Source organism: Anastrepha obliqua, chromosome 1 (genome assembly GCF_027943255.1).
Source record: "Anastrepha obliqua isolate idAnaObli1 chromosome 1, idAnaObli1_1.0, whole genome shotgun sequence".
Taxonomy (NCBI): domain Eukaryota; kingdom Metazoa; phylum Arthropoda; class Insecta; order Diptera; family Tephritidae; genus Anastrepha; species Anastrepha obliqua.
Genome location: NC_072892.1, coordinates 114,401,496 through 114,415,434, shown reverse-complemented (window position 1 = coordinate 114,415,434; position 13,939 = coordinate 114,401,496). Strand labels below are relative to the sequence as shown.

Genomic DNA, 13,939 nt, shown 5'->3' with positions numbered 1-13,939 from the left:
TCAATATTGTTGTGAAAATGTCCTTGAAACTTACTTTTATGAAGGTCTGAATATCGAATTTACTCAAGTGATAATTTAATGGTATTAAGCTGTAGAAATCAATAAAACAAAATCATATTTGCACAATATAAACTTTAAATGCGTGTTAGTCCTAACCAACCTGCCTTCGCCACCAACTAACTCTGTTCGGATCCAAAAATTATTTTAGTAACAAAAAAATTAATGCCTAAGTCGGTGAAAAAAATTATAAATAAATCAAAGTTGCTTCCGAAAAATCCATGTCCAGCTACGTTTAAAATTAAATATCCTATTATGGCGCTCATAGGAAAACAACATGTGTGTGTGTGTCACCCACCCACCCTGTGGCGAAACAGCAGCCAGACCACCCAGCAAACATTCTAGTTCATGCACAGGAGTTTCATAGAAGGAGACACACTAGCTCAAGGGTAAGTAGAACTGGGCCAGTTGTGAAATTATCAATTAGATTACAAAAGAAATGTTATTCAATTACTATAAATAGGACTGATTCGAACGTTTAGCGTGCACGAAGAGTTTGGTATTTTTTTTTATCATAAAATTACATACAATGTTTTAACATACGAACTTAAAATTTTTCTTTTTCCAGTGAGTTGAAATATGCAAAAAGCCTAAAAGATGAAATTAACTCGTGGAAATTTTCGTGCGCTGATTTTTTACGATTTTCGATGTGGGTTATCGAGGCAGGAATGCATTGATCAACTTATTTCGACTTTTGACGTGGAGGCACTAAACTTAAGCACTGTGAAACGCTGGTACAACGAGTTCCAACGTGACCGTAGGTGAATTTCGTTCTCATTAGATACAGCATAATTTGACGATTGCCCAAAAAAGGACTCGTGTCGATTAGTATAACGAAATGCTGAAGAAACTCAGCGGCGGAGAAGAAATTCAAAGCGCATCTAGGGCATCCAAACAGGTGACGAATCTTGAATCTGGAAAAAAACAGCAATCGACAGTAAGGGTGTTCTAAGACGAGCTTAATTCAACGAAATTTTTTTGCGGAAGAAGCACCTCAAAGCAAATGGGCGCCTGTCTTTTTCGTATAAATTGGAAAATGTGAAATGTCCTAACTGTAGTACTTGAGAAAGTTAAAATAGTCAACTCGGAGTAGTACATAACTTTTTTTTTGCGCCTAAGAAAAATCATAGTTCCGCAGGCTTCTGGAGGACATATTAAAACGAATACGTTCGAGTAGAAAAGGCAAGTCAATCTCCCTCGTATGTTTTTAAAAACAAATGTCGGCAAAAGTATAATTCTTCTGTTATCTAAAGGCATCGGGCTTAATAATGTGCACCTGGCTCTATTAGAAGCAGACTAGCATTTTCCAGCTTGTAGAGTCCCAGAGCTGTAAATAATAATTTCAAAGTATAAAGACGTATATCCCATTACCGCCTGCCCATGAATCCCGTTATACCGGTTTTTTTGAAAATTTATATAGAAGGCAATAAGCCTATATAAGTATCAAACTTGCCTCACGCTTGTAACTTTTGAAATACCCAATAAGCTGATCCTGATTCTTAGTATACGTGAAATGTGTCATCAATAGCAGTTTTTTTTGTTCGCCATAGGAGACAATTGAAATCAAGTTGGTACATATATAAGTATAAAGTAAAAGGAAAGAAAATTACAAAATGACGCGTGCGATTATATTTTATAAAAAAAATTCTTACTAGTTGAAAAAATGTAAAAAAAAAAAAAAAAAATTACTGACTTGTTGGGAAACACAAGCAGAAGGGGATAACTGAAGAGACGAGAAGTATACATATATTATATTAATAAATAATTGGCACGTACACTTCTGTGTTTTGCCGAGCTTGACCTCCTATTTTTGGAGTACAGTTTTAATCCGACTCCGAATGCCATTTGCCGTTTTTTAAGGGCCTTTTTTATGGCAGAAATACACTCGCAGGTTTACCACTGCTATTAGAAACAACTTTATCAGTTTTCTGTATCATGCACGGAGTTCTTATACCGTCAGGCGATGTTGCAGCCATCAGCGTGAATGAGGAATTAGACGACTACCTATATCAAAAACACCTTTTTCATACAAAATATATTTTTTATTTTAACAATATTTTGCCTATTGGGTATTTAGTAACCTAAGTCGGAAAAATTGTTCCCAGGATATCAGGGAAGCCAAGTCCTTCTCCATCTGATCTTTCCAACACAAAGGAGACCTTCCTTTTCCTCTGCAACCACAGGCTAGTACCGCATCGAATACTTTCAGAGCAGTAGGGTTTATATACATCTGAAACACAAAACCTTGCCAACGGAGTACCTGGATGTTTATTCGCTGCGCTATGTCTATGTCTTCAGAAAGCTCATATCTGCGACACTCGCCGCCGCTAACATGCAAAGGTCGAAAAATCTTCCGCATAATCTTTCTCTCAAACACTGCAAGGGACGTCTCATCGGATATTGCCTAACTTATGAGCGGTATGATAGGAAGGGCAGATGAGAGCTTTATAAAGCGTTAGTTTTGTTCGTCGAAAGAGGACTTTACTACTCAATTACCTACTTAGTTCAAAGTAGCACTTGTTGGTAAGAGAGATTTTGCGTTGGATTTCGAGGCTGACGTGAGTGTCGACATCGCCAAGTCAAAACTAACATTAAAAAAGATGTGAGAAGAAGATGAACCAGGTCAACTGCAAAGCCAGTTGGTGGTAAGGTAGTGCAGAATAGTAGATTTGTTTGCCGGGTAGTAAATGGAAAATGTTGTGTTTATATTATATAATTGGATGGTTATGTATGAAAATATCGATATTATCAAAATCGTTCTAAACACCTAAATTGTTTTTTTGGTTTAAGTAGGAAGGATATTAAATCAGGGCCCACACAAATAATAAATGCACGGCAAGAAATATTTTGCTACCAATAGAAATGGAAATAGAGTTAAACATTTCTAACTGGTTGGTAATTTTGTTTGAAATTTCTTTGGTAAAGCTTACAACCCTTTGTTGGGTGCTTGACCGAGAAGCTCTTCCTGTTTGTGATATCCGACTTGATGTTTTTCTACAAATGGGGGATCTACAGTTTTAAGCTGACTCCGATTGGCAGATGGTAAATATCATACAATCGGAGGTTTGCCAATGTCTGCTGAGGAGCGACCTATTTAGAACAATTTTTTTATCATTTGGTGTTTGGTGCCCAGGGGTGTTACCATTTTAAGTGGTGATGAAATATCATCTGCATAAGGAAATTATAGTGTGACTCAGGTATTCGAGTAACTAAAGGTTGCTTGTCTTTGCTGTTATTAGCGGTCGTATTCGGGAATCTCCTAATCAGTTTCTAAGGGTGCATTTTACTACATTTCGTCCATCTTAGTGATTTCACCTTTTCTTTTCATGGCTAATTGGTGTGTAAATGAGAGAGGCTAAGACGGTTTCGGCACAAATAGAATATTGACATTAGATCAATCTTCACACACACGAGCTCAGGGTACGCGATGTCTGGTACCAGGAGTAAAACAATTAGCTTTAATTTAGTGGTCTCGAATGGTTTAAACCACGCTGACATTTTTGTTCGAGAATGAAGTATTTGGCTGAGAATTTTTACAGTGTGCCTGTATATGTAGGCTTCATCAAAAATACATACATACATTCATGCACATGTATGTATGAACGAGTATAATAACTAATGCCCTGAAGTACAAATAGATTGGGGGGCAGCGTTTTTTAATATCTTTTCGGAATATTACCTGTATTGGATTACTTAACCGACTAACTTCCGTAATTGTGACATTCCAGATGATGGCATTCCTATTATTTATCACTAGCTGATTTCACTAGCTGCCATGCACAATGGGCGCTCCTGACAAAAGTGAGTATCAAATTAGGGCCATTAACACTTAAGCTACTAAGGTTCTTTAACATCAAAATTCCCATTAAACGCTACAAATAAAATGTAGAAACTTCTGAGGTTTCTTGGTAACTAACCGATTCACTACTGATTCATTTGATTAGAGGTTGGAAATTTTGCTGAACATTTTTTGAAGTTTTGTAAATTTCGTAGAAAGTTTGAAACTTTAAGTTATATAGTTTTTGTTGCAATATAAACATTATTTTTATTAAAAAATTAGAAATATTAAGTAAAGAGTTTGAGAATTTGAAATGATTTTTTTTTATTACAATCCGGTAGATAATTTCATGGCATTTATTTTTTGAAAATGATATCCGGCATAAGTCGGAATTTCCAATTAATCTGAATAATAAATTTAAGTGAGCCCAATCAGCAAAAACGCGACGAAAACGATGATCATTTAGTTTCAAGTCTTGGACGAGCTGTATTTTATAAGCCAAGATCTTTACGTAAAATTTTGGACGTAGTTAAGGGACATAGACCAACAAGTTGAAAGTGACGACGAGTCGACATTTCGGCGTCTTCTTCAGCCTTCGTTCTATTATTCGCGAACAGATTTATTTATGTTTTTAATAAATTTCCACAATTTGGAACCGTTGTTCTGGCGTTAAACGATTCTTGATGACTTGCCAAACCTGACTGAACAAAAATGTCAACACAGTTTGCCATTCTCAGCTGTTAGCCCCTGTTACCGATATTAATAGTTCTCATACAGCCATAAACAACCTATATTATGAATAATTTGACAATTTTCGGGCGTAATTTTCTTTAGTTATTTTTATGATTATACTTTGATTTGGAGATCAATTGATGCCATCCTAATTAATGCCACAAATCAAAGATGATAATTTATTTGTAATCCTATCTTGAACTGTCTGCAAAATTAAGCTTAGCTCTATATTCTACTTCATTTATTTTGAAGGCAATCACACAGTGAACCCACTCGTTAGGTTTAATCGTATTATAGTCTTTGATGTTAAATTAAAATATATGTGGCATGAGATACTTAATTATATTCGTATAAGTATAGTTCATATAGCTTCGCTCACAAAAACCACTACCTCTTATGCTGGTTAGATTGCAGAGTGTAGACTAATCCTTGGGGTACTTACTGAAAGCTGTTTTAAACAATCTCACGAGTGAAGTACATACCTAGTGGAGTACCTAGTTTGTTACGAAGGAAATATTATGAGGCCCTGGACCACCTCCTGCGCCACTGTCCGGCATTTTGCGGATTGCGACTAAGTAGCCGTAGTTCTGTGTTGCACTAACAGATGTTGCAATGTGTCATGAGTAGGATTTGAAGCATATGCTTTCCTACATTCTTTTGGCGACACTAGGAACCGGTTCTGCTTTAAGTATATGAGATCATTGTTGATTAGCCAAGTTACCCTAACATAATCTATGAACACATTTGGAGGCTGCAAGAGCTTTTTAACAATATTTTTTGGATTAATCCCTGATACTTTTCAACTATAACACAAATTGCCTGCTTTGTATGGGCAGCACTGTAAAGTATATTTTGGTTAAAATCTTGCAATATTTCTTTCAAGGGCCACCTTTATAAAGATTTCTTGATACTACAGATATTTCGTGTGATTTTAAATAACTACCATCAATATTTATGCTACTGAATACTTTGGTAAAAAGTTGTATTATTTAATAAATAAAATAAAATTTATTTCTCAGCGAGACTAAATATTAATATATTAGTTTTTATTACCAACGTTTTTATACTTTTACTATACATAAGTTTATGAAATTTAATTTAACTTAATAATATTTTTCTTAACTTTGCCTTTGTCCCCTCACTTAAAAATTTTCTTCTTGTTCTTGCTATAAATAAAAAGTGCCCCCAGGGATGAACAACAGTCATAGCCATTAAATATCTATTCTCTAATATGCAGTTACTAATGATTGTTCTAAGAAGATTATACCTTTTGGTAATTCAATTGTTTCTTAGATCTTGAATATACATACCTTATCTTTAATGAACTTTACATAGTACTTTAAGACCGTACCACCTCACAAAAAAAGAAAACGAACGTAGGGTCGCCTCTTTACATTTCTCGTCAAATCTCGATATTCATAGTTGGATTTTAAAATCTCATATAATGCTCGGGAAAACAAATTTTCCTGTACCAAATGTTATTGACCACAAGTACCCCGTCCTAGCACTTTTGAGGCCAAAAAAACAGATTTTTTTTCGAATTTACCTTGAAAAATACTTCGAATTCAGGGGTGTTTACGGTTTTTTTCGTATGGTCTATTGTACGAGCATATGCACATACATAACCGTATATTCTGCCATTATCCAGTCAAAAACAACATATTTCGAAAATAAATTAGGATAAAAAATTATTTCATTAACAATTGAATTAAGACAAATTTTTTTCTCGATCGATTTGTCAAGTATGTAAGTTATTCTTTATTGGATCAAATTTAAAATATTTCTTATGTAGTTATCAATTTGTCATCAAGGGGATAAATTTAAAACACAGTGCTTTGAAGTCCTTCAGCTCGTATAGCTTTTTACATTATTGCACGCATACCTACATACAGGTAAGTTTCCTTTCACTTATCTACTTATATGTATGCATATGGGCGCGTTTCGTTATGAATTAGAGATGAGCGTGAAATGAAAGAATTGATCCCGATGGAATTATTCAACCAAGTACGAACATCTGTTCGAGACCGAAATGCATACCTATATTTTCTTTTAACTAAAAATAACGCTTTTATAATAAAGGGTATTTCAAAGGTAACGCCTAGATGTAAGTAGTGAATAATTCCTGGTTTTTGATGTCATCTTTGACATTTCTCAAATAGACAGCTATAAAATCTTACACGAAGAAACAACGCATTAAAATTATTATTTTGAAAATCGTCGATCTTCAAGAACGACATAAGGCAAAATTCGTTATTTTTTTGGTTGAAATAATTATCAGACTAAGTCGAAAATTCAAAAGTTGATGACAAAACTTCAAGAAACTGATTCTGTTGAGGGTAGAAAAATTACCGTCAGTTCTCCTGAACGGTTCTATTGAGAATATCGCTGCTGTAGCGCGAAATGGTACTGAGAAACCTTCTACATGAATATCTCGACGTTCTCAACAACTAGGCGTTCATGAATCGACTGTTCGTCGGATTTTACCTACAGATGTGCTCATGGTAGGCATTTAAATGATGGTGTTTTTCACATAAAATTTTGAATAAAATTAGTGAAACCTAAAAGAATCTATCTATGTTTTATTATATTTTAAAACAACATTTAGGCTCGTCATTACAAAAACCCTTTAGTTATACACTTGGACACTTACATCTTATAAAAAAAGGCCAATCTTGGAAAAACTCTATCTCGGTTTAAGAGGCAACTTATTACTAAAAATCAGTTGAGAAACAAAATGGGGAGGACAATTTGAAATTGAAAGGTCAACTTTATATGCCTATGATAACAGATTGATGGTAAGAGTTTACATAAAGTAGGACTTTTCCGTTGTTTATGTTCAAAATATATTTCATAAATTCAAATATGTTTTTAATCGGAATATGATTTTTCAAAACTACACGCTATTTCTATTAGGAAATTCAGCCACAACTTTGAAATACCGCGATTAGCTAATTTTAACAATATTTATTAACAAACTATAAGTAGACGGAGCCCGCGGTTTCGTTTTCGTATACTTAAAGGAAATACTGTCTTTAATGCAAATAAATAATTTTCTAAATTCAATAGGGTCTTTTGTCTAACGCAGCTTCAAAAAGTGCATATAGTATTATACTTTTTATTATAAGGCAATTCCTCTACTTTCTGATTTAAAAAATTGGTGGCAACGCCATTTGAAAAACACATTTCATTTAAAATTTTCTCAATCATAATTTGCGTTATAATGCATGATAATACTTAATACATCTCTACCGTTAAATACTGTATTTACCTTAGGAGTTAGGTGGCAACGCGGTATAAATAATTTTAATTAATTCAGCACATTTTATTTGACACAAATATCCTTATCTCTTACCTTGAATTATGTTATTCATTTGAATTAAATTTTTTCTAACTTTAGGTGGCAACACCTTTTATTGCATTAGGACATTATATAAGCATATGTGTTTATATATATATATCCTATTTTAAAAAATATATATTGGAAACACTGCCAAAAACACTTTTTTATTGAAGCTTATTTAAAATCCTGTCATTTGATACTCATATTTTAATAATCAGCTGAAATTTGTGTTAAATTGTCCTTCTGCAATAAAATTTAGGTGGTAACGCTATAAAAAAAAATTAGTTTTGAAAAAAATCTGTTTAAAAAATATTTACCTTGATATTCGCGCGTAATAATTTTTTGTTTAATACAAACAAGTGGCAACACCCTGCTAAAATGAGTGTTATTCACAAACGATATACGCCGCCCGGAATGTCCAACGGTGTAAAAAATGGTAATATCGAAAAATATTTTATGTTTTTAAACATACACATATGTACATACATATGTATCAGGTCAGTCCATAAGTTCATGCGTTTTTAAAGGTGGTTTTAAAATAAATAAAAGAGATGTTTAAAGTATTTATTAATCAATAATATATTTTCCTTCATTATTTACAATGTCTTCCCAACGTTTAGGCAAATTTATAATTCCCTGCTCAAAAAATTTTTTGTCCTTGGAGCCAAAATACGCTTCGATATCCCGTTTTATAGCTTCTTTCGAGGAGTTCTTGTTCTTGTTACTCATATGGGATTGAAGTCCACGGAAAAGGTGATAATCACAAGATTCAATATCCGGAGAGTATGGTGGATGCGGCATTAGCTCCCATCCGAGCTCGTTCAGCTTATCTAATGTTTGCCTTGCGGTATGAGGTCTTGCGTTGCCGTGGTGAAACAAAACTTTGCGTCTATTCACTAAAGACGGTCGATTTTTTTTAAGTGCCTCATACAGGGTTGATAGCTGATGGGAATAATAATCAGCAGTTATCGTCTGGTTTGGTTCCAGAAGTTCATAATAAACGATACCGGCCATATCGCACCAAGTAGACAGGAGAATCTTCTTGGGGTGAAGGCCTTCTCTAGGGGTCGGTTCTGGTGTTTCATCTTTATCTAACTATTGGCGTTTGCGAACAGGATTATTGTAAAGGAACCATTTTTCATCACCAGTAACGATACGGTTCAAAAAGCTTTCATTGTCAAATTTGTCTCAGCTTCCACGATTTCAAGCATGGCGTCGGAGTTAAAGACTTCAGGACGACCAGCGCGCTGGGCATCCTCCACGTCGCAGTTACCACTTCGGAATTTTGAAAACCACTTTTGCGCAGTCCTTACACTCACGATATCCTTGTTGTTGTTGTTGTAGCAGTATCTTCGCCCTGTCAGTGTAGTGTAAATTACCGGTCGTCTTCGTCTAGCTCATCTAACGGTAGGCCCAGGAAACTGGCAGTTTCGACGGGTTGGGTCCAGAGGGAGAGAGGTGTTAGATGAGTGGGTTTCATGGGGCATGTGAAGAGGTGGTTAGTGTCGTGCGGGGTACCTTCACATGCAGGACATATGTTTAGTATGTCGGGGTCGATTCTGGATAGGTAGGAGTTTAACCTGCTACAATATCCAGAACGTAATTGTGCCAAACTCATTCCCATGGCAGCCGGTTCTACGTTACCGGAATGACTCGGGTTTTTATTCCCGACCAAGGGCTTCCGCCCCAGTACACTAGCCCTGTCTAGTGCACCGTATTTTACCCTCACGATATCCTCTCCGTGAACAGTGTTTATTTCTGCAGCAGCAGTTGTTGCATTTTTACCACTTTTATAAAAAAAACTACAAAATATGTCTCTTATACGCGTTCGAAGATTCCATTTTATATTTTAACCACACGTGCTTCTATCCGCGACTAAAATCACTTGTGAATGCACAATATATCAAAGAAAATATAAATAGTTCCGTTATATTCCGCGAATAATTTTTTGTATGCAAAAATATTACAAAAGTGAAATTATGGGTAAAATACGCACGAACTTATGGACTGACCTGATATATATTACCTCTACACACATCTGTTATATAATTTATTATTAGGTGCGCAACTAAGTTATCGCTGTTTTTTTATGAAAATACAACTTTGTTCTGAAAAAATGGTTACAAGTGAATCATTGAAAGTATTGCCCATCGCTGGGTACTACTTTTTTGCATCTTTCTGGTAGATCTCGTATACCGTCGCGTTAAAAATGTTCATCTTTGGAGGCTATCCACGGATCAAGCCATTTTTGATGTCTTCATATGAATGGTACTGCTGCTCAGGTAGACCATGTGCCATCGATCGGAACAGGTGATAATCAGACGGCGCAATATCTGTAGAGTATGCCGAGTGGGGTAGGATTTCCCATTTCAATATTTCCAGGTGGGTTTTAACGGATTTGGCAACGTAAGACCGAGTGTTGTCACGGTTTCGCTTGGTTTTAACAGTTCATAATAAATAACACCAACTTGGCCCCACCAAATACTTAGCATAACCTTCGCAGCGTGAATATTCGGCCGAGGCAACTTCGCGACGTAGAAGCATGACCGGGCAGTCCCCATGACTTTCTTTCCTTTAGATTACTGTAATGAATCCATTTTTCATCACCTGTCACGATGCGATGAAGAAAACTCTTCCTCTTTTGCCGCTGGAGCAGTTGTTCACTGGCGAAAAAACGACGTTCAACATCCTTTGGTTTTAACTCACAAGGAACCCAAAGCATTCTCAAAGCATGCAGTCGCTTGGAAATCGATTGGCGGGTAACTCCTAATACTGAAGCAAGCTCTTCTTACGTTGGGCACGGCTCCTCATTGAGCAATGTCTTCACTTCAGTGTCTTCGAAGGTTTTTGGCCTTCCTTCACGCGGACGGTTGTCAACATTAAAATCACCGTCTTTGAAGCATCGCAACCAATCTCGGCACGTTGTTTCACTTAAAGCAGCATTTCCATACACTTTTTGTTGTTCTCGATGCGCTTCAACCGCCGTTTTTTTGTTTCAAATAAAAGAGGAAAATCAACACTTGCCGCAAATGACGATTATTCGGCACAAAGTCAGATGTTTTCACAAAACTAAAAGTATATGATACCAAAACAAAATCACTAATGTGTCGAATCAGTTTGTTTACCATATGCCTAAACTTGGTTTATAACGTTTAGGTTATGTTAGAATCGACTAGCACACACTGCTGGCGGCATCTATTGACAAACATCTATTTTTTAAGGGAAAATTGAACGACTTTCAAGAAACATTCGCCTATTACACAAAAAGAAATATTTCCGAAATCAGCTACGTGGTTCTTTGGCTACCCCACGAAGATTTCGAATGTGGTAGATATAATACACCAGTTGTTCAATTTGCACGCTACTCGAATTACACGATTTCGCTTTTACGCGGGTTTTAAATCACAACAACTGAACCTCATTGATGAGCCAACTCTTTTAAAAGCTCGTTAAAAGTTACCAAACACACCCTTTTCCAAAAAGGTCAAACGCAAACATTAAGGTAGTGGCATTGTGCCTGAGGAAGAAGAAACTGCCTGATTAAATTCTCTTAACAGGTGAAAACAGGCAGTTTTTTAGCTTTAAAAATTTACCTATAATGCCAACAAAAAGAAAACCTAAGAAAAGAAGAACAATTAATTTGGAAAAAAATGAATTTTCTGTTAGTGACTCGGATAGTACCTTACCAAAGAAAATGAGAATTCTAACTTAATAAATCCCGGAAGAAGAGTAAGTGCCGATTTCAATTTCTGATTTTTAAGTTGTAGTTATTATGATGGTTATTTAAGTTTGAATTCTTTTATTGGTTTTATTTCTACAGAACAGAGTTTTTTTTTGTTTTGCGTTTTTATTACTTTTATTTGGAAGGAATATTGTTATTTAATGTGTAAGTTTTTCAAAATCAAGATGAATTGAAATGAATAATCCTTATCTTCTTTAGATCGGCTGCAGGCTTTTAGGTTCATTGAACGTGTCTGTGTACTACCTATATGAACCCTGTCTACTATGTGTAAACTCTGTGTCTCGTTTTACAGGGCGTTGTTTTGCACGATTTTTCCGTGTAGGAGAGGTATATACCGTGTAAATCGATGAATGAGTGTATATATTTTTGTGTCAGATTCTAATTGGAGGAGGGCAGTTCAAATGTGTGCCCTAGATCGCTTTAAATTCAGCATGGATCGGGAGAATAGCTGCGGCGATGCCATTGTGTAAAATTTACCTTCACACACTTAATCACTTTATCACTTAAGGTCTGCTTCTGAAATAATTCGATTTACAAGTATTTTTTACACAATTTAGTCAGAAGTTACAGAGGCAGGCCAGGCATTGGGGACTGGCATTTAAAAAGTGCTTTATAAAGTGAAAATCGCTTTAAAAATAGTACAAAAACACGTTTGAATTATCAAAATAAATTTATTTTATTTAAAATAACCCCCCTTGAAGCAATACCGATTTCAATTTCCATAGACAAAAACATAAGCTTGTGCCTGAGCTTCGATGGTTCCTACATTTACAAATCGTTTTCCCTTAAACGGTCGATGCATTTTTATGAAAAGCTAAAAGCTTTAGGATGCCAAATCAAGCGAATTCGGGAAATTGTTGGCACTTCCGGATTTTCCGCCGATCCCGAAAGCTCATGCCCATCTCTAGTAAAAACTTACATTCAGGTATGTTCGTTTGAGCGTGTCGCTTATTGTTTAACCTGATTGTTTTTATGGCTGCTGGAGATACAGTTATTCCTTCATTTCTTTCACCACTACAGGACAAACTAAATTAGGTTACAAGCTTCAGCAACAACACTATGTATATTTTATATATGTATGCATGTGTTTTCCACACTTCATTTAGGTTTCTATCTCAATGAAGTGAAGCTATTTTTAAAAACCACCCCCCGCTGCTCGGTTTTTACACTGTTAGACTGACATCGTGACACACTGCACAGGCTGTTTGTGCGCGCATACATGTATAAATATGTATATCCATGTATGCCACATAGCCTTGCATGCCACAAACTCCTTGGCCAATGGACAGTAGGGGACGGCAAGGCGCAGAGTTGTCGTTTCCGTTTTGTGCGCTCACTCCCCCAGTCAGAGTCACCACACACACACCCAGCAAAAAAAAGGTGCCACAATCACTACATTCAAACAATTTTAAACGCTATCGTAACCGCTGCTGCTGAAGTTGCCGTGAAGGCTGTCATCAGGACAGGAATAGAAATGGACCAAAGAAATTTCTTTGTTCCTGCCAAAAGGCACTTGCTAATGGCTTCATCGTAACATCGGTATTTGACTCCAGGTAGCCGCATTCGCAGTCTCCTTTCGGCCATTAGCACGTGTGGTCCACACTTTCGCGCGTTTTCACTCCTCGAATAACAAAAGTTAACACGTCGGTGGGAATATTTGTAACCGCAAACGCAGCAACGTGCAATATTTATCGTGCCACGTAGAGTTACGGCGCGCGTGCCAGTCGGTGTGCGTGTGTGTGTATGTGAGTGGCGTTTGAACACATTATTCAGCAGTACCTCTTGACACTGCTTGCAGTGCCAATTTTTGCTAACAACAACACAACTTGGCTTGCCACGAACGTGACCTTCCGCAATCTACATATACTTGATGCCGCCAGCAACGAAGAAAATATTTGTGTGCAACGCAGTGCTGCTGACCTTCCTCTGTGCGAGTATTTGTCACGAGGTTGCAACATTGGGGCAGAAAGATTTGTGGTTAGGTGGGTGTGCCGCAAAGTGGCAGTTTACTCCGCCAACGATGAGAATAATTAACACACTCAATAACGCTGATATTTGTTTTTTCTTTCGCTGTTCCTTCATCGCTTGACCCTCTCATTGATAACTACTGAATACAGAGTGCTCTTGTATGTATGCCAGCGAACGTAATGCAACCAATTGGGGCTATATTGCCATTAACGGCAGCACTTTGCGTGGCGCCAAAAATGATTGCTACTTGATTTTTATCGCGGGAGGCAATGATGAGTTGGTCGCCTTTCGCTTTCAGACGCTGCAACTGTCCGGCGGGTAA

At 36.5% G+C, this 13,939-nt stretch overlaps 1 protein-coding gene across 1 annotated transcript; it reads left to right on the top strand.

The window, feature by feature from the left end:
- Positions 1-13,519: 13,519 nt before the first annotated feature.
- On the top strand, positions 13,520-13,939 carry LOC129236690 (uncharacterized). The gene is made up of 2 exons (XM_054870930.1): positions 13,520-13,631; positions 13,767-13,939. The coding sequence occupies exons 1-2, from the start codon at positions 13,520-13,522 to the stop codon at positions 13,937-13,939; spliced, it is 285 nt and encodes a 94-aa protein (XP_054726905.1).

What these genes read in the sequence shown, in the direction of transcription:
- LOC129236690 (XM_054870930.1), top strand. Translation starts at nt 13,520, where the DNA reads ATGCCGCCAGCAACGAAGAAAATATTTGTGTGCAACGCAGTGCTGCTG. An exon ending in GCAGAAAGATTTGTGGTTAG is followed by an intron (nt 13,632 to 13,766) that starts GTGGGTGTGCCG and finishes TACTGAATACAG; the next exon opens with AGTGCTCTTGTATGTATGCC.